At 38.3% G+C, this 21,746-nt stretch overlaps 1 protein-coding gene across 2 annotated transcripts in view; it reads right to left on the reverse strand.

Annotated features, from left to right (window-relative positions):
* The window catches only part of NECAB1 (N-terminal EF-hand calcium binding protein 1), a 180,649-nt gene that overhangs the window by 77,996 nt on the left and 80,907 nt on the right, over positions 1-21,746 (reverse strand). For both annotated transcript variants that reach the window (XM_045805995.2, XM_087864750.1), the window contains exon 5: positions 15,999-16,096. In XM_045805995.2, coding sequence (XP_045661951.1) covers positions 15,999-16,096 — 98 coding nt within the window. The remainder of the gene's footprint in view (positions 1-15,998; positions 16,097-21,746) is intronic.

The following is a 21,746-nucleotide window of genomic DNA, read 5'->3' on the forward strand; positions in this document are numbered from 1 at the left end:
GTGGGCTTTTTCCAAGTGTAGTTTGATTAAGGAGACTTTCCAGATGTCAGACACCATGTTGAAGACACACTCTTTACCTCCTAAGAAAAGGTAGGTCAGAACTAGAGGATCAGAGCCTGCAAGGAAACAATCATCTTATCCTGAGGGCACCGTAAATAGAACACGGAATTATTAAAAAAAAAAAAAAGGAATTATATTTTAAATCAACTGATTGTTTTCAAAGCCATCTGAATCATCCGTCAGAAGTGACGTTCAGAAGGCAGCTCCAGATTCCTTCGTAAATTAAGCCTACAAGTGAAAGCTTTCTTAATTCATTACATGCCAGTACACTTGCCACAAACATAATTAGTTTAGTCTCCTAAGAGTGTCATTTTTGAGAGGTTAATAAATCCATCCATACTTTCCCCAGAGTACCGGGGGTCAATTTTCACTTGTCTATGCCTGAAGCATGCTGCTGCTTTTTGAAATGCAGTTAACTCCCCAAAGAATTGGTGGTAGTTGTTTTTTGTTGTTGTTTTTACATAAAGTAGTATTACATTTCAGCATTGCTGAAGTATGCAGTCTGATAATCTGAAAATAATTAAAAGATCTATTACCTGACCATATATTAGGATGTAGCCATCTTAATCCAATCTGTCCTTGAAAGTACTGTGTCAGATGTGTTTTAAAATTCAGAATTTTTCAGAAACTAGAAAGGCAATACCTGGTATGTATACACATACACATACACACACACACACACACACACACACACACACACACACACACCCCATATATTTATCATATATATAATAGCCCCGGCAGAGTCTGGGACAATACCCTGGAATGATTATACTTATATTTTTGCAGCATAATCCTGAATATTAAAATAGGTTTTGTAACCAAATGGATTTTGGTGCTAAGCTGACCAAACAACAAGAAAGCCAAAGCATTCAGTTTTCAGAACTTTCTGGATTTCAGAATTGCAGATAAAAGGTGGATCCGCAGTGAATTTACATCCTAACTCCTCCTCAAACAATCTCCGCCACAACTGTGGGAACAGAAGGTAAAGAGCCGGCGGGGATTTAGCTTGGAACTGAAGTAGGGGACTTTCATTCCTGCTTTCTCCTTCCTAACTCTTCAAGACTCATTTGCAAAAGGTCTCGTAGGCTGCACAAAATCCAGACTATCCACCTGTCTTTGTGTACAAAGAGTAACTTGGAGGAACTGTCGTCTTACCGGTGACCAGCTCACTGAGCTTTATTTGCGCCTTTGATTTGCATGAGCAAATATGAAAGCGGAGAATAAGAAATAAAGAAAACAGCTCCTTCCAGCCACTCTCCTCTGCCTATGGCCACAGAACCATTCCTCATTACAGTCCCTGCCTTGTAAAGAGGCTGAGGATCTATTTTACTTTAGCCCTTGTGGGGCAGTGAAGGGGTTCACATCATTTCCTCCTGTTTCTCTTGATTAAACGCACAACTGCTTTTTCTATCAGCTGAAAAAAGCCTGTAACGCCATGTAGAGTAGCCATCAACAAAAATGTTTTATCAACTCACTTCATCGGTGGGTACGGGCTAATTTTGTTGCATAGTCTATTCCTTTTGGCGTGTAACATCTGGCAACACCTTGAACGTGGCAGGTGCTTCTTGTGTGTTTATTAAGTTGGACTGAGAAAGCACTGTTACCTTCTCCGCACCCCACTTTCTGTTTGCTCATTGCTTTTCAAAAGACGTCTGTTTCCTCAGTGTTGAGGCAACTGTGAAACTCTTCAGGATTCAGAGGCACTGGATTCTGCTCCTGGAGCTATTTATAACTCCGGGTAGGCAGGGTCCCCAACCCTCCTTTGTGCTTCCGAGGGGGCTGTAGGAGTGTACGTTCTGTCTCCGCAGATGATCTGTTTTGATCATATTAATGAGGAGATGGCTGACTGGGAGCTGTGTTTCCTTTTCAGTTGTTCCTCCATATTGTTATGAATTAATTTCTGTTAAGTTTTGATAATTCTGTTATTGACAGACACCTGCATCTGCACGCAATCCCGTCTCTGCCCATAGTAGCAGTTCGGTCCATCACTCGGAGTTACCCGTGCACGTCTGTGTACTCACCAGACTGAAGTTCCCCCGGAACAAGCCCATTTGCTTCAACTCTTCATTGGTTTTTGTAAGTTGACTGAAATGTGTATCCTTACGATGAAGGAAAGTTTCATGAAGCACTCCCATCACCCATGAAAAAACAAATCAGAACGCTAAACTTCTATTTAATTTCTTTGAAGGATCGACATCCCCAAATTTATGTAGATTATGAGTCAGCGGCTCCACCTCGTAGACACAAAATGTTTTGGTTGTTGTTCTAAGAAATAATCCATATCTGTATAAAACTCCAAACCACATGCTTAGTGTTTGGTTTTTTTTCCCCCAATAACAAAGACTGAAAGCTGGGAGAGACCCCAGAAGTAAACAGACAACCGGTCTCTCCTGACTCCCTGTTATGGGCCACACGCAGCGACAGCCACCCTGTGTATGTGATCTTACTTCATGTTCCCCACGCCCTCGGGAGGGAAGTACAGCTATTCACGTCTGGCAGATGAAGGACCAACAGCAAAGAGAGGTTAGCTCAGGCATATGCTAGCAAGTAGCAGCACTAGCATGCAAGTCAAGTTCTACCTGCTTCCAAAGTTGGCCTTTGCAGAGCCATCTCTGCAGATATCCTGATTTACACAGTTTGGGGAAGACAGTTTGCCATGTGCTATTGAATAGGGTGATCAGCGCAGAACTCAAAGGCAGAACTGACAAGGGAAAAGAGTAGGTTTCTCTCTTTCCTAGTATTGCATATTTCCTTCCCTACTGAGAGAATCAGGCTCTAGGTATCATTAGCATTAAAAATATTTATGTGGGGGGAAATGTGTGGAACTGCTAAAAATGTAACTCAACATTATCAATCCAGTTTATATGATATTTATGCCATGTCTTTTTCTTCCTTGCTCTTTAGATTATCACCATGAAAGTAAGGCTTCTGTTTCTAAGAAACTCTAAAAATATTACTCACCTGCACCTACCATGTTCTGCCACATTATAATCTTGGTTACAGCTCTAAAAATGTCAGAACAGAAGATCGTGAACTGAAGATGTGTCATAGACAAACACATTTTAAAGGCAAGTTCAACATAATGGGCTAAGGAAAAAATCCAACTGTGAAAAAACTTGATGCTGACCTACAGTTTAAAAAAAATTTGCATCCTTTACAAAAACACAAAATTGTACCAGCACTGTGATTAAAACTGCTAACTCCTTTCTTTTCTCCAGGGCTCCCCAGTTGGCCACAAGATACATCTGGCCCCTTGCCGGGGACCCTGACTTCCTCTGGCATGAGTGGAATCCAGGCAGGCTAGGGTGGGCAGCTCTCATTCCAGGAGTTGGTTAAGTTCAGAAACAGTATGTGGCTGCCCTAGGCAAGTAATCATTCCAAATTTCAGAAACAGTCTTCGGTGGAAATTCCACACACCTGTTCCCTCCTCGCTTTCTCCCTAGTCCCTTGGAATTCACGGTTACTTTGGCTAACTTATCCAAAATTGGACTGCAGGCACTGAGTCCCTCTCCTCTTCCAGATGATTCATAATCAGCAGTGATCTGCAGTATATCCTCACCTCTCCTGTGAACCAATACGTAGTCAAAAATCTTAACTGAGCAGCTTAACTAGCCCTAGTACTACCAGATCCTCAAGACACTGGAGAGGTAAGTAAGAACTGAAAGGAGCATTCATGGGGACACGGGAGGTGCTTGGAGAACACAGGACTCCCCTTGGAGGGTTAAGGAAGGCTTCCTAGGGGGAATGACATTTAAGCAGGGTCCTGTAGCATCACCAGGAATATTATAGGACCAGCCAGACGAAAAGTAGGTAATTGGAGCCCTGAGAAAGAACATGGGAAGGGCAAAGGAATTCATCCACTTGGAAGGAACGCTACATAGCAAAGTCCAAAATGGGGTAGAGACTGTGAGGAATTCAGAGAATTATAAGTGGCTACGCATGGCTGGGACAAAAGTCCCCCAGCACTGGCAAGAGGTGGGACTAGAGAGATGAGCAAGGGTACCCAGTGGGCAAGGGGGGCCCAGTTTTTGCTGGGTCTCTTGTGTCCTGGGCAAAGCATCTGGACTTTTTTCCTGAGGGTAATGGAGCCATTTTAAGGTTTTAGCCTCTTAGGTTTTAGGATCGGGAAGTCTTATTTTGGGGGAAGGCTTTCTCATCCTGTAGGGCGGAGTGTGATCTACAGACAACACTGGAAGCAGAATAATTCATTCTGTGTCTGTGGAAAGAACCCTAGTGAGAATCATCACGGTTCTGCCTCACACAGCCCAGTCAGGAGTGGAAAGAGAAGATGATGCCTGGAAGCAATGTTATAAGGGGGATTAGACCACGGGGATGAAAGAGTGTGTCCCCTTCAGATCTTTGTTGTCTTCCAAACGGGCCCTTTTATCTGGGTGATAGTCATATGGGTGATTTTTCATTTATAATGTTTACTTACTGTTATAATATTTAAAATATTGTATATAGTATAAAAATTTTGATAGGTGGGTTATTTAGTGATTTGATTTTTTTTAAATCTAGAAATCATGAGGTTAACAAATACTTACCAGAATAATTGTTCATATATGACTGAATCATAAGATAAATCAAAATACATTTCTCTCCCACAAGCAAGATAACACCTGTGAGTTAACCCCTCACTTCCCACAATTTCACTGAATTGAAATACTGATTTTCAGATGATGTAGAAAAATGAAATGACTATGTAAAGAGTGATAACCTACAAATTTTGATGTTCTTGAGAAAAACAAAGAAAAATCTGTATATATTTTCTGAACATTTTGCATAAATTGTGGTTTTGTTTGTTGTTGAAAGCCAAAAATTCTTGGCCTTTATCCACTACTCCTGGACATAAAAATATACTCCAACAGGGAAACATACAGTGCTGGCAATGCTGGCTTCGTGTTTCTTAATTCATTTTGATTGTTAATAACCAAAAAAATCGGATTAGATCGAGAATGGCATTTTTAAAAATGAGAAAAATTCTTAGTTCCATTATATACTTTTTTTATGTGGAATAAGTAATGCTTGTTGAAAATAGTGGAACTTTCTAGAATTCATAAAAAAGACCGAGATTCACATACACATAAATATGCATAAAATGGCATAACATACACAACATTTCTTTCAAAGAATAAAGATCAATACTGTGACTGAAGAAATAAACATTATCCTCATTTTTAAGGTCACCGTTGGGAAATCAAAAAAGTATTTTGAGAGAAGGAAGAACTCACTGAATTGAACTCCAGGTGACCAGCTCTATTCTGTCAAATTTTCAGCGTCCCTCTGCTGCTTAATGATTAAACTCTAAATTTCCCAGGCACTTTGCCTTTCAGCCTGAATAACCACTAGCATCCAAAGCTGCTTTATGCTTCAAAAACACTGTATTCCCCAAATTTGCAAGAAAATACACTGTGTTTCTCACATCTGCTTATGTTACTAGTTTCCCTGAGAGTGACTTCCATTCCCACTGTACTCTACCAATCTCTGCCCATAGACCTGCTTTCTATCCTTTGAAGTTTAGCTTAAATGCCATTTACTCCTTGATGACTTTCCAGATTAGGAGGACAAAACAATGCTTTCCTGTTTTCTATTCTTACTGTAAGAGTTTGAACCATTTCTATCAACTCTATCCCAAAGCTCTGCACAACAGACTGCCCCGCATTACCCATTCTGCTCCAGGGTGAGTCTCTTGAGAGCGCTGTGTTATAAAACTTGGATTCCTTCCCATTTCCCAGCATGGCATTTCTGCTGAATCAGTAACTGAACTAAGCCTCTCCTAAGACACATGGATTTTTTATTCCGTCACTTAAAACTGGAATTCTTTCTGAAAGCTAGTATTTTTCAAGTACTTTTTAAAGGCTTGTTTCATAATAGTCATCTTGAATACTAACAAACAAAAAATGTATTATCTTGGTATGCACGTTTTAGCTCTATTGATACCTAGTTCTTTATGCGTACATTTGTATATGTGGCTTGAGGTATCCTTCTAAAGATAAAATATAGCCGATTCTATTTTTCGGCATTCATAATATTCAGCTAAAACAAGGAATGGACATGTAGACCAGTTTTAAAAATCAATTTGGTTTCTTTTAATGGAGGCAGATATTAAAAGAAAAACAAGGATTTCCTTCCACCATTCCATCTCAACGTGTGCACACACACAGTTAAAATTTGACTACTATTGGTGGTTTTAAAAATAGGAACACATATTCTTTGATTCTTCCCTTGGAGAAGTGGAGTGTAATTTTCCTCCCCTTGGGTGTGGGCTGGACCCTCTTCTAATGAACAGAATGTGATCGAAGTGACAGGATATTACTGCTAAGATTATATTATAACCCTAGTCTCGCTCTCATTTTAGTGTGTCTCTTTGCCTATATCTCTCTGTCTCTCTCTGTGAGGACTTGCTCTGGATAAAGTCAGCTGCTGTGTCATAGGAGCAGCCCCGGAGAGCCTTCCACATGAGGAGGAACTGAAGCTAACCCAATGTGCCAAGGCTGCTAAGAAGTATTCCTGAAGTACCTTCAGATGTTTGCAGTCCCAACTCACAATCTGACTACAACGTCGTGATAATCTGAGTCAGAATCACCCAGTTAAGCAACTCTTAAATTCCTGACCTTCATAAACTACATAAAATAATTGCTAATTTAGGGGGAAATTTGTTACACAGCAGTAGATAACTAACAAGTCCAAAAAATTTTTTCTTTTTCTTTCCAACCAAACATGATTTTTGTTATGGTTTCAGGAAATTGGTTAGAAATGGTAATAACTTCAAGCCTAGAAGGTCTAAGAAGAAATTCACAGGGAATCAGTTGGAGATTTTTGACCTTGAGTGAGTTACCTAAACTTTTTTGGCCTCAGTTTCTTTATATACTTACAAGAACAAAGCAGAACTTACCTAATAAAACTTTAGGATTAAATAAGATACAAAAGCATTTAGTATAGTCTTTGGCAAGTAGTAATTAATAAATGTCGGCTATAGTATTATTACAATTTTGGTTCAAGAAGAAAAGCTAAGAGGTTGCCTGAGCGGACATTCAACTTCACAGAGTAAAACACAGCCAGTATCCAGTCACCTACATGCATAAGTACAGAAAACAATCTCCTTCCCAAAATGTCCGAAGTCAGGCCCCTTCCAGGACAGTCCATAGTCGTCAAAGTAAACATGATCCACAGTAGAAATTCAAACTGCATTTTGTCCAAGTCCAAAGAAATCCTATGTGTGTGTCACTTTTGAACCACACCAGCAATCCCAGACTACACTACAACCTCGCAGGGCCATGAGAGCTACAGGCCATGTGCCAGCACACAACCATCAGACCACTGAATAAATCATTCCACGGGGACGGACAAAACCACATGGCCATGAGCTGTCTCATCCTGGAGCCACACAGGAAGCACAGGTAATGACACCACATCCATCTTGTCTCTGCTATTCAAATAAAGGCTTTGGCAAAAAGAAATCATCGCAAATAGCATTTAGTCTTATTTTGCAACAGAAAACAAGAAAGAGAGAGAACAATGACATGATAATAATTGATGCCTGTCAGATCGAGAAATACAACACAGACCCATTTTTAATCTCTCCCTCTGCACTTTTCCACTTCAGGCAAAAGAAATGAGTCTCTTCAAATTTGGTTCTCATGACAGAAGAATCACAAGCTGTGCTGTGTACCCCCCTAGATATGTCTGCATTAACGTCTCCCTCCCTTCTCTAGCTTTGCACAAAGATCAGTTCTTCAGAAGCAGGGCCATAGCTTCACAAAGACAACTGTAGTTCAGAACTGTATCTTTAGGCAAAACAAACCAGCTTTTCTTTAAATTGTGTATTTTGTACTTTTAACTTCATTAGGCAGATAATTAACTCCCAATTTCTGTTAGAAATTAAGCGTTCCAGCCAGCAATTTAAGAAAGAAATTTTAAAAAGATTTCCATGAAGAAAATAAACAGCTATTCAAAACCATAGGGACATGACACATAATACAATTATTTCTCACTATATCTTATTTCTGCCTGGGGTGGGAAAAGGGAACAGGCTTGGGAGGACTGTCTGAAAAGAGAAAGTGATCATGAAAAACGTGATTATTTGTAGGGATCTCTGTGGATTTAGGGGTATACTGTAAGTTTACCTGGGGCCTTTGACACATGTCCAGAAATTTGCTGGATTTTTTTTTTTTAAGTCCTCTCAAGATTATTTGCAAGATCACTGCTTGGTTTTTATACACTCATCCAAGAAACAGGAAATAAGGTGAAATGTGACAAACTATAGTCAGCATGACCTTACCCCCGACTGCTGATAAACCATAGCCTCTTTTGGACGTGAATGAGCGCCGCTGGCAGAACCAGTCCCCAACCACCCACTGAAAAGGTCAAAGAAGAACTGACATCTGCAGGCCCTTCTATCCTCCTTTCTATTAAAATCCTGCCCCTTCTCTGAGGCTCACTTAGTCTCATCTCCTCCCTGAGTTTTATCTGACCACTAAGTTAACACTGATCTCTCATTTTCGAATGTCATTTATTCATAGCCTGATGTACCCACAGTTAACTAACTACATTTTTATTCATGGTTTTATTCATTTTTTTCTCTTCTAATAGAAATAGAGAATCTGTTAATATGTTACAAGTTTGTATTTGTAGTATTTTGTAACAACTTTTTAAAAGTTTTATTTGGTATTGTGGAAAATTATCTTGTTCCTCTAAGATTTTAAAGTACAGAGTCACATTTATTACAGCCTGGTAGCACTGAGGCATCTGAAATCTTACATAACAACAATGGGCATAAGGTACAGTTTCAAGGTTCAGATCAGAAAAATGGGAGGAGGTGAGTCAGAAAGCTAAAGACTAAGTAGAGAGGTGGATTTTGGGGGAGACAGAGGGACGGCTTGGTTCTTCCAGTAAGCGGCCATGGATTTCAATGTTCAAACCCATAATATCAGCAAAGGATGAGAAATGACATGTCACAGAGTAGCTACTTAAGATGGTACCTACCAAATTTATATACCAAAAAAAAGTCATTTTCTAAGATATCACCAATATTAAGTTAGGGATATGAAGAGGTAGGCCATTTACAAAACCAATACAAATATAAAATATCTGTGAAGTGATTCAAAAAGATGTGTTTTGAAACCATATGAAGTATCATAAAAAACTTAGCGAGACCCAAAAGGAAGCTTGGATAAACGGAGATGTATGTATGTACCTGCTTGGGAGGCATATTACCAAGATGACAGTTCTCTTAAACTTACAAATTTAATGTAAAGCCATAAAAATTGCCATGGAATTTTTTCTTAGAATTGGAAAGCAACTATAAAACTTACGTACAAATGGCAATACGGGAAAAACAACTCTTTGGGAAAGAAGAACAGAAAGGGTAGATTTGTATTTTCATGTTTTCAAATATACCCAAGTATTCAAAAATTAAGACAACATATTAATAATACTAGACAATACAGTTTGCAATAGGACAGTGATCTTGGGCATAAATCCAAGTATAAGTATTTTAAAAATGGTAAATATGGCATTTTAGTGAGTGTGATAAAAAAACGGAGAAATGGTGTAAGAATAGTTAGCTATTTGGGGAAAAAAAATCAGGTGGGCTCCTATTTGGATACTTTCAGATCCTTTATAAATCTACCCAGAGCTCAGAAGGTATTTCTGCTTATTGATCTCCAGTATATTAGCCTTTCTTTTGGATATATTTTACTCTCCAGGCAAAAAGTTAAATCTCTCGTTTGACGTGGCAGGTAACTTCCTTTGTTTTTTAGTTAACATTCCATCTGTTCCTCTGATAACAACAGACTATGTATTTTAAAACGTATGAACTTCCTTGCCTAGAACTTTGCTTATCCACCCTTCATATTTAATTTTAGTGTTTAATTATTGTTTTAGTATTTAGTTACCTGCTTCTGTCTATAATTTCTTTCATATGTTCTTCACATATTACACAAAGCTCTGGAAACCTATTTGTTCCTTCGCCTAAAACAAAGTTGGAAATAACTTAACTATGGGAGCTACAAGTCTCCAGACTTTATTGATCCACAACTAAACTCTGAAGACCTCAATCATTTCAAAGACCATGTTTTGTGCCACGACACAACTTAGAATTGCATATTTGCAATATGTTCCAATGGGACCACACAAACGTTAAATAAAAAAATTTCCAATGAGAACTGGGTTTATCTCACTAGCTTTAGGATATCAAATCAACTAACCACTTTATCACTCAGTTTCCACATTTTTGAAATGCGTATATTTTTATTTGCCTGATATTCTTCAGTAGGGTGTTATGAAGAATAATGAAATTACATATGTTAAAGCACACTGAAAACTCGAAGGAACTATATAAACTTTAGTTGGCATCAGTTGTTATTCCCCATTCCTTTTTTGCTCAGAGACACTCAAGCCCTAAGCTGCTGTCTGGTAAGCTGGCTCAGGGAAGTCAGGTCAGCTGCCAGTGGTCCGGTAGGGTTCCAGAAACAGTTAGGAAGAACTACTGATGTGGTTGCTGGGAGGGTGTCAATCCAAGTCTTGAGACTGACCAGACTTCACTGTGAGCTGGAGTCCCTTCTCCTCCTAGCCACCAGTTGATGGTCTTGCCTCAAATAATCACCTGCACCATTGTCTGAACCCTACTAGTAACCTCAAAGTGGCCTCTTCTCACCTTTAAATTATCCCCCGAGTCATACTCACATAAACTGGGGCAGCTCTCTGACCTCGGTCCTGCCCCTTCCCTGTTCAGACAGTGGTGGCAAGTTCCTCAGCCCAGGATTCCTTCCTTTGAGTCAGCAGATACTGCAGATTCCTGCAGGAGAAGATGGGTCTCCTAGAGAACCATGTCATCCCCCATGATTTAACAGAGTAGACTTTCCAAGGGCCTGGGGTTCCTTTTTGCCAGGACTGGGCACGAGTCTGCTCAACATTGGAAGGAAGATTCTGAAGCATACACTTGACACGGCTTCTCTCTTTCTGGGCCAAATTGCAACCTCCAGACACTTTTCTCCTATTTTCCCTGGCCCTAGTGTTTACCTTCTCTTCATAAAAACACACTCACACAGAAGATAGATCAATTCAAATGCGATGTCAAAAAAGCTCATTTTCCTATGGTTACTATGAAGTCCAAGAATGCTTTTCATTTTATTTTTAAAGAATACTTAAAAAGACTGTAATGAAACCATAAAGAATTAAGGGCCTGCCTTCTATGAGCCTGTGAGGGTGTTTTCACTATTCCACACATCGTACTATTTCAGCTCCTACATTTTGCCTGAAACAAAGGAAATTTTCAAGTTTTTATTTCTAATGATAAATCCTGCATAAAACTGTAGTAATTAATGATGTTTTCTCCAGACAGGAATTCTGAGACCTATTGCTATTTCCTTCCTCTTAATAGAAACACACACACACACACACACACACACACACACACACACACACACACAGAGGCTTCTTTTTCTCATAAATGAAAAAAATAATGAGTTTTAACAAGTGAAAGGAGTATGGGGCCCAGGGAGCCCAGATGCTGAATGTAAGGAAACAAGGTTGGAGAAGAGATGGGAAGGTTAGCATGAAGGTGTCTACAGATCCCAAAGACAGGCACAAGAAGCAAGGGAAAAACAGAGAGCCAATCATGCTAAGACTGGAGTCTGTTTTTTCTTCCTAAAGTAATTGAAGATGTATTGCAGAATGTACTTTTTGAAAAATAACTTCCAGGTGAAAACTACAAAATATGTATACATTTTAATTTTGGACATTTTTCCCAGCTTCACTTCTCAAGGTGAAGTAATTACACCCTAGGTAATTATGTTAAGAACACCATTCTTCACTTTGGCTTATGACCATTTCCTTTTTAAGACTTACCGGGAAAGGCTTAAGGGAATCCAGAATTCCATTTTTGTTTATATAAATGGCACAAGTGGAACTTAACTTCAGCATCAGAATTCTACATTTGCTTTTTGATTACAAGCACATTACACACTAATGATATGCATTAGCTTCTCACCCCACTGTAGAAAGAAAAACGTAACAGACAAACCCAGTATTTTTTTGGTGACGTCCCACAGCCAGACGGTGAGTTCTGCTTTTAGCTACTTTCAAGGTTTTCAAATGACCATTTAAAATTTGACCTATGGTGTTTCTTCTGAAAAGTAAGCAAAGTAGAATCATCCAGGCAACCCCTGAGGACCTAGAGAAAGGCTTTGGGTTAAGGGAACGGGAGGAGAAGGGGGAATAATGGTGACAGGCTGTATCCATCCTGCGTCCCCTCCTGGGGGTTCAGTGGAGCCGCTGAAAGCCATTTTATCCATTCTCTGACACAGCAGACAGATGTACTGCACGAATGGCTTGCATTTCACTTTTCATAAAAGCCTAGAACAGTCAGCCCTCCCTACTGAGACAGGACTTTTCATCTGGATAAAAATATAGAGAGATTCTCAAAAAGAAATGCTGGATTTCTCACTCCAAAGGGTTCATTGTGCGAGACAGTAGGGAGATGTCAGTGCAACAGTGGCTTGAAAAAACTGTCAAACTCCTGCATTTTCCTCTTCTTTCAGCTATCACACAAAGACCCTTTCCTAATCTTATTTTGACCATTAAAAAAAGATCTTTTTGTCCTTGAGTAAGCAATATGATTATATAGATCAAAGGTATTTTTAAGGGTCGTTGTTAAGAAGTACGTTTTGTGGGGGCGCATGGGTGGCTCAGTTGGTTAAGCATCTGCCTTTGGCTCAGGTCATGATCCCAGAGTCCCTGCATCAGGCTCTCCTGTTGAGTGGGGAGACTGCTTCTCCCTCTGACCCTCCCCCATCATGGGCTAACAATAAAATCTAGGAAGGAAGGAAGGAAGGAAGGAAGGAAGGAAGGAAGGAAGGAAGGAAGGAAGGAAGGAAGGTTTGTAACAAAGACCAGAATAACAGGTTGATCTTGATTTAAATCCCACAAAGCCTCACTGTATTAATTCAAAGAACATGATTTTAGTATAATTTGTGAGAAAATAAGGATTATATACTTGCTTTTCCTTCCCATTAGAGGATATCTGAACAATTCTTAGATGGACTTCGGAGCAATTTTTTTCTCAGGAGTAAATTACTTAGCTTTTAGAGTTGTACGAATATCCATTTAAGTCAATTTATTTAACCAATCAATAAATTTTTGAGTACATTTTGTCAGGCTTTGTGTGAGGCTCTGGGTATTTTCCCTCCTTACAGACAAGGAAAACAAAATACATAGTTACTCATTCTGATCATTGCCAGCAAGAAACGAGACACTCAGACACAACCCCTTTAAATAAGGTGGTCAGAGAAGACCTCTTTGAGGACATGGTATTAAAGGTGAGACCTAAAGAGTAAGGAGAGAAGCAGCCACACCAAGCAGAGGTTTGAAAGAATTACCATTTCTAGAGGGAAGGTCCCAAGGAGTAAAATCTTATGCACTTTCCAAGTACACCTTAACAGATCAAGAGAAAATATATTTCAGACTCTATTCTTCTGTTCTTTCTTTCTGGAATTTGTTATTTGGATATAGGACAGCTTAGGCTGATGTTCCAATTTGCTTAACGCTTCTTTTTTTGCTTTACTTTTTTGGAGACTTTCTAAACTTTGTTTCCCAGAATTCCGTTAAGTCTTTATTTCTGCTCTCTTGTTTTAATTTCAAAGAGCTCTTCAGTGTTCTGTTTGTCATCCTATTTTTCATGGAAACGGTATCTTCTCTTGTCCCTCTGAGGAGGCTGAGGAGACTCACCGGGAGTTTTCATCTTCCTGTGGAGTCCCCTGTGTTACTTTGTGCGTTCATTCCTTCCTCCTTCCTTTTTGGTTTGTCTTGGTCTCCTCCTTTCCTGTAAGAAGTTTGGTGACACCTGGCTGACTGTACATCTTTAAGGATGGGCTGTGGACAAGCTTTTAGGATTCCAGGGGAGAAGAGGGAGACCAGGCTGAGCTCTACCTATCATGAGAGAGACTCTCAGTTGCATTGGCAAGATTTCTCAGAGACAACCTCTTTCTGTCTGCCTGCAGGATGCCAGCCCTCTGAGTGGCCAACACTCCAGGAGTTAAATGTGGGAAGAAACCTGGAGGTCTTTTCATTTCCTTTGTAAACTTCTACCTTAATCCCTCAGCTGTGGCCAGAGACCCTGTCCTTTAACCCTTTCGGGGAACAAGTCTAGGTTTTCTAGGTCGGTGGATCAAGAGGCAGTTGCTCAACTGGATAGAGAAGGGCAGGGAATCACAGATTTCCAACAAGCCCCCCTGTTTTAGCCTGACCATTCCCATCCTTCTCCAGGGGCAGCCAGTGCCACAGTTTCCTGAGCCCATGAGCCCACCTGGGCCATTCGGCTTTCCCACTGCAAGTCAGGCCATCAAACGGGTCAGCTGTGCTGCCAGCGACCACTTGTTCATTGGCTTTTCAGTTCCCAACTTCTGTTGTTTCCCCACTAAAAATATCTCATTTTAGTTTCCTTTGGGAGCTTTAGGAGTGAGCAGAGTTCAGTGATATACACATAAATCTGCTGTCTTTATCTGGAAATTCCATGTAAGCTTTAAAGATTTTTACTTCTTGCTACGTACCTCACATGCTAAAATATCTTTTTTGATTGACAGGAAATTCTCATCTCTTTCGACCCCTTCACAGCAGTCAGTGCTCTCAACACCTCTGTGCTGCATGGAACACTCTCCCCAACTTCTGAACACTACAATCTCCCAGATTCCCTCTCCTCTTTCTGCCCACTCCTTCTCAGACTCTCATGCTGGCTCATTCTCTTCCACCCACCAACAAAACTGAAGTTCCTTAAAGCTCGGTGTTAAGTCCTCTCCTTTTTCTACTATATAGTCTCTCTCCAGGTGATGTCGTTCAAGTTCTTCGCCTAAGTATTAAGAATTCACAAACATACATCTTATCTAGACCTCTCAGATTCAGATCCCTGTATCTAATGATTTACTTGAATTTCCTTAGATATCCCAAAAGCAGTTTAGATTCAACATGTCTAGAAGAGAACTTTTAATCTTACCTCCTCGAACCTAGTCTCCTTACAGCATTCTCTAAAGTAGTGCTATTACCCAGGCATACAAGCTAAAAACCAAGATTCATCCTGGACTTGTCCTTCTCCCAACCCCCATATTCATTCCTTCTCCAAGTTTTACTGATAGGATCTCAGACATATGTAGAGTTAATTTCCTTTTTTCCATATTGTTTGCCAATACCTTTAAACTACCAACATCTCTCACCTGGGCTAGCGAACTAGCCTCCTCACTCATCTTCCTGGTTCTATTCCTCATTTTCCCCATCCACCCTGATCTCAAGCTAATTCTTACATGCTCTTTTCAAAAGGCTGCATGAATTTCCACATTTTCGCTGAAAATGTGGCTGATTTGTTTGCATCTAGGATACAGGTCTAAATCCTCGGGTTCACCAACAAAATCATGAAAGGTACAGCCCCTCTCTACCACACGTTTCACATCATGCCACTCCTCAGTGTTCTAGACTTTAACCTTACTGACCATCTTTATTTACTTGAATGCCTTGTGCCTACCCCGTGCCCCTTCCAACACAGGGACTTTGTACATGCTGTTCCATGTGTCTGTTTCACCTTTCCCTAGCTATAATTTCATCTGTAATTGCTCAGGCGTTATCTCCTCCAGCACGAATCAGGTGCCCCATCTTGTGCTTCCCCCTGTTGTACTATACTGCCATTGCTTGTTTACACACTTGTCTCGAGACCACAGTAAGAGCTGCTTGAATAGCTCTTTGTATCCTCAGCAAAAAGCACAGTTTCTGGCACCTAGTATTCTGTAATTGTATTGTGAATGGCTACAATAGTTCATTTAATATCGAGAAAGTAAGTTATCAGTGACAAAAACCAATGTATACTTTTACAATACATTAGGAAACAGGATTTTCAAGAAAATTTTTTCAAAGAAGAGTTTTACAGAAAATAAACACCAACATTTCCTTACTTTTTTTGTTTTGCCCATTGCCTTCAGGATGGAAAGATTTAGGTCTTCAAGTGCTGCTAGTACGTTCTCATATTCGCCCAAGTGCTGGGAAAAATATTCTGAAAGTAAAAATATTAGAAAAAATCATGTTTGCATTTAGATATCATAAAATAACAACAAAATCAACTGACAATATGCTCCATGAATGTGTAAAACAAAATGCTGTAAGTGAAAACCGGAGGGTTTTCAAAAGAGACTAGGGTGTCAATATACTCATTTCATTAAAAAAAACAAAACAAAACAAAAAAAAAACAAAAAACTGAATGCTTACCATTACCCTTGATGAAATTATCTTTCTTACAAAAATAGGAAAAAAATGAATCTGCATCTATGGACAAGACTGTTACGATAAAAAATTGTTCTCAATAGCATATTATTATAGCACTTTTTAAGACAGTAGTTTCAGCAAAAAATTAAACTACATTTTACTGTTTTTCCTGGGAGACATTTAAGCAAGGTAAGCTCTCCTCCTGGTTAAGAATTAATAATGCTACAAAACACAAGGATGGCCCCCTTAGCACCTCCCATGTTACTGTTCTTATCATGATTTAATTTTTTTTAACAATCTGGGCAGAGCAAATGGATGCTTATCACATTTTTCAATTGGTAGAAATAAATAGTACACTGGGTGTCCCAATTAGGAGTATAGAATATAGACTGATCCCAAACAAGCTGAAGTATAGGACAGAGAAATGCAAAACCTCATATTTACTTACAGAAATCTATATATTTCTGAAATGAGAGATCTGGCCTAACCAAAATTCATAGAAAGTCATATATTGAAAAGACCTAGAACTTTCAGTCACTGGAAAATCATTAGCCCTCACCATTCCTGTGAACTCATCTTTGGATGAGCAGTTTATTATTGCCTCTCTTTAATGTGCTGTAAGTATTTAGGGAATCAACTTGAATGAGAAGAAAAAACATAAAGCTATATGAGACCACTGGGATAAATTTCAGCATGTTTCATGGAAACTTTAACACTCAAGATGGAATTACTTGTTGACATTGATACTAATAACAAAAGAGAAGTACCACTGAATGATTTATGAGTAAATGTGCAGAAATTATCTAAGAAAAACAAACACAGGTGAGCAATAAATCAATTCTAGATTATCACTGTCAAATTAGAATTTGTGTACACATGGATTAAAAATGCATGGCATATTTTTGACAAAAAGCAAATGCATTCTTGATTATGCATTCCTTAAAAAATGTATGGTGTAAATCATCTCACATAGGGTTCTTTCAGGAGGGGATTCATTGGAAAATAAATAAGGAATTTAAGGAAAATAAATTTAAGGAATACCTGCTTGACAGTAACATTTTAATTCCTGGTTCTGATATTGATTTTCTGTGAGTGTTGACCAACATATTGGACCTTGTTGCCATTATTTGCAATAAATGAAGTCCCTGTGAACACAACTGTTCAACTAGCAAGCAGTTAATGTGGCTACAGAATATTGACTTCAACAAAAATAATTAGCAGAGTAGAATCCACACTAAGTTGAAACAAGCAAAACATAAAAAATGGAAAAAGTAAAATTATTAGCATATTTTTAATATATAAAAGGCTCAAAAAAGACTAATGGGGATTTCAAATGCAAGACGACAGAATATATTCAGTGAAAAATAGAATTTGGTGCTTAAAAATAAGGGTTAAAAAACAAAACATGAAGGAACACCACCTTTTAAAATATTTTCATAAACAAGATATCTGACTTAATCAATTAGGGTCCCCTGGAGAGACTATAAAATTGCCTTTCTACTGTGAAATCAAGTTTATGAAGATACATGCTGATAAAGAACACAAGAAGACAATGAGGTTTCTGAGCTAACACCTATCTAGCCTTCCTTCCTCTTCATCTACTCATTCATCTCAATTATCAAAGTAGTTAGGAGAAAAAAAAATTACTCTCCAACCAATACACTAGAACGCAAAATAACTCTGAGTAGAAAGAACTACAACACCCAAGCCCTGGATAGGAGCTTAAGTATAAGAGTTATTTTGAGGTGGCACAGGTCAGTGCCACTCAAATTATTTTATAACTTACCAAGGGGGATGCACCAGGGCAAGTAGGGCACCAATAAACTCAAAGAGGAAAATTAGATGAAGGAGCCAGAGACATTTAACATAGATAAAAGGAGAGAATAAAGTTAGAATTTCACAAAGATACAAAATACAAAGTACCAAATAGAAGTCATAGAATTGAAGAATGCAATAACTGAAGTGAAAAGTACAACAAAGGGCTTCAAAAACAGATGATATGAAGGAGAAGAAAGGGTCAGTAAACTTGAAGGGCAGTTGAAATTATCCAGTCAGAGCAGCAAAAAGAAAAAGGAATGAAAAAGAGTCAGGATAGCTTAAGAGACTTACAGGACATCATCAAGTGAACCAACATTCAGATTATAAGGTCCCAGAAGGAGAGGAAAGAGAGAAAGGGGGCAAGAAATCTTGTTTGGAAAAATAATGTCTGAAAACTTCTCCAACCTGAGGAAAGAAACCTACAGATCCAGGAAACCCATAAGGTTCCCATTAAGGTGAAGCCACAGTTAACCTCACCAAGACACATTATAATTAAACTGTCAAAAGTTAAAGGCAAGGAGAGAATCGTAAAAGTAGAGAAAACCAACTTGTTAGGTACAAAGGAACCCCTATAAGACTATCAGCAGATTTTCAGCAGAAACTTTGGAGGCCAGAAGAGAGTGGCACGATATATTCAAAGGGCTAAAAGAAAAATACTGCCAACCAAGCATACTCTACCCAGCAATCTGTCCTTCAGAATTGGAGAGATATATAATATTCCAGAGCAGCAAAAGCAAAAGGAGTTCATCACCACTAGGCTGGCCTTACGAGAAATGTTAAAGAGACTTCTTTAAGCTGAAATGAAAGGGTACTAATTATTAATAGGAGCACACATGAAAGGATAAATCTCACTGGTAAAGGTAAATGTATAGTAAAATTTAGAATAATCTCATGTTGGAAAAGTGGAGGGTTAATCACTTATAAAACTAGTATGAAGGTTAAAAGACAAAAGTATCCAAATAATGATAACTACAGTAATTTGTTACCAGATACACAAGATAAAAATATGTAAATTGTGACATCTAAAACATAAAAGGTTTCACAGGAGTGAGGGAATAAAATTGTAGAGCTTTAGAATGTGTTCAAACTTAAGTTGTTATCAAGTTAAAACAGACAGTTATAAATAGTTTTATGTAAGCCTCATGGTAACCACAAAGCAAAAACCTACAGCAGACACAGACACAGACACAGACACACACACACACACACACACACACACACACACACACAGAGAAAACTGAAATACACCACTACAGAAAAACATCAAATCACAAAGAAAGAAAGAGAAAAAGGAACAGAGGAACTACAAAACAGTCAGGAAACAATCAATGATATATAAATAAGAACATACATATCAATACTTACTTTAAATGCAAATGGACTAAATTCATTAATCAAAAGACAGAATGGATGGATGAATTTAAAAAATCCATCTATATGCTTCCAACAAGAGACTCATTTGAGATATAAGGACACAGACTGAAAGTGAAGGGATAGAAAAAGATATTCCATGCAAGCAGAAACCAAAAGAAAGCTTGAGTAGATATACTTATATCAGATAAAATAAACTTTAAGACAAAGATAATTTAAAAAAGACAGAGAAAGTTATTATAAATGATAAAGGGTCAATCCACCAAAAGAATATTACATTTATAAATATATAGGCACATAACATAGGAGCACATAAATATGTAAGGCATATAATAACACACCGAAAGAGAGAAATATACAGTAATACAATAATAGTAAAGGACTTTAATATGCCACTTACATCAACAGATCATTCAGACAGAAAAATCAATAAACAATGGCCTTAAATGACACATTAGACTAAATGGGTTATATATACACACATACATATGTATGTATACACACACACACACACACACACACACACACACACACACACACACCATTCCATCCAAAAGCAACAATATACAAATTCTTCTCAAGTACACAAGGAACATTCCCCAGGATAGATCATATGTTAGGTAACAAAACAAGTCTTAATAAATCTAAGAAGACTGAAATCATACCAAGCATCTTATCTGACCACAATGGTATGAAACTAGAAATCAATTACAAGATGAAAATGAAAATTCACAGATATGTGGAGATTAAACTACATGCTTCTGAACAACCATGAATCAAAGAAGAAATCAAAAGAGAACGTCAAAAACACCTTGAGACAAATGAAAGTGAAAATACGACATAACAAAACTTATGGGATGTAGAAAAAGCAGTTGTAAAAGGCAAGTTCATAGAGCTAAATGCCTACCTCCATCAAGAAACAACAAAGATCTCAAATAACCGACCTCTGTACCTCAAGAAACTAAGAAAACTAAAAAGAACAAATGACGCCCAAAGTTAGGAGAATGAAGGTATTAACAAAGATCAGAGCAGAAATAAATGAAATAGAGATCAAAAAGACAATAAATCAATGAAAGTAAGAGCTGGGTTTTTCTGGAAAGATAAACAAAATTGCCATTTAGCTAGATTGACTAAGAAAAAAAGAGGACTAAATATCAGAAATGAAAGAGACATTACAACTGATAGAATAGAAATACAAAGGATCATAAGAGACTACTATGAACCACTACGTACCAACAAGTTGGACAACCTAAAAGAAGTGGATAAATTCCTAGAACAGAAATATACACCCTACAAAGACTAACTCACAACAAAATAGAAAATTTGAATAGACCAATTACTAGTGAGAAAATCGATTCGGTAATCAAAAACCTTTCAAACGGGTGCCTGGGTGGCACAGCGGTTAAGTGTCTGCCTTCGGCTCAGGGCGTGATCCCGGCGTTATGGGATCGAGCCCCACATCAGGCTCTTCCGCTATGAGCCTGCTTCTTCCTCTCCCGCTCCCCCTGCTTGTGTTCCCTCTCTCGCTGGCTGTCTCTATCTCTGTCAAATAAATAAATAAAATCTTTAAAAAAAAAAAAAAAAACTCTCAAACAAACAGAAGTCCAGAACCAGATATCTTCACTGGTGAATTCTACCAAACATTTAAAGAACAATACCAAACCTCAAATTCTTCAAAAAAGTGGTAGAGGAAGGAATATTTCAAAACTCACTTTATATGGCCATATCACCTTCCTACCAAAACCAGACAAGCACACTACAAAAAACTACAAGTCAGTATCCCTCATGAACACAGATGTAAAAATCCGCAACAAAATATTAGCTAACTGAAATCAACAATACATTAAAAGGATCATACACCATCAAGTGGACTTTTTCCAGAGATGTAAGGATGGTTCAACACCCATAAAAATCAAGCATTGGATAAAATTCCATGATCATTCATGATAAAAACTCTCAAAGTGTGTATAGAGGTAACATAATAAAGGACACCTCAACATAATAAAGGACAAATACAATAAGCCCACAGCTAACATCATATCAATGCTGAAAAGTTTAAACTTTTGCTCTAAAATCAGGAAGAAGATACCACTTTTATTCAACAGAGTATTGGAAGTCTTAGCCAAAATAATTAGGCATGAAAAAGAAAAGTCATCCAAGTCAGAGAGGAAAGGTAACTGTCACTGTTTGACAGGATATTATAAATAGAAAACCCTAAAGACTCTACCAAAAAACTGTTAGAATCAACAAAT

Source organism: Ursus americanus, chromosome 9 (assembly GCF_024610735.1).
Source record: "Ursus americanus isolate L20-20 chromosome 9, mUrsAme1.1.p, whole genome shotgun sequence".
Taxonomy (NCBI): domain Eukaryota; kingdom Metazoa; phylum Chordata; class Mammalia; order Carnivora; family Ursidae; genus Ursus; species Ursus americanus.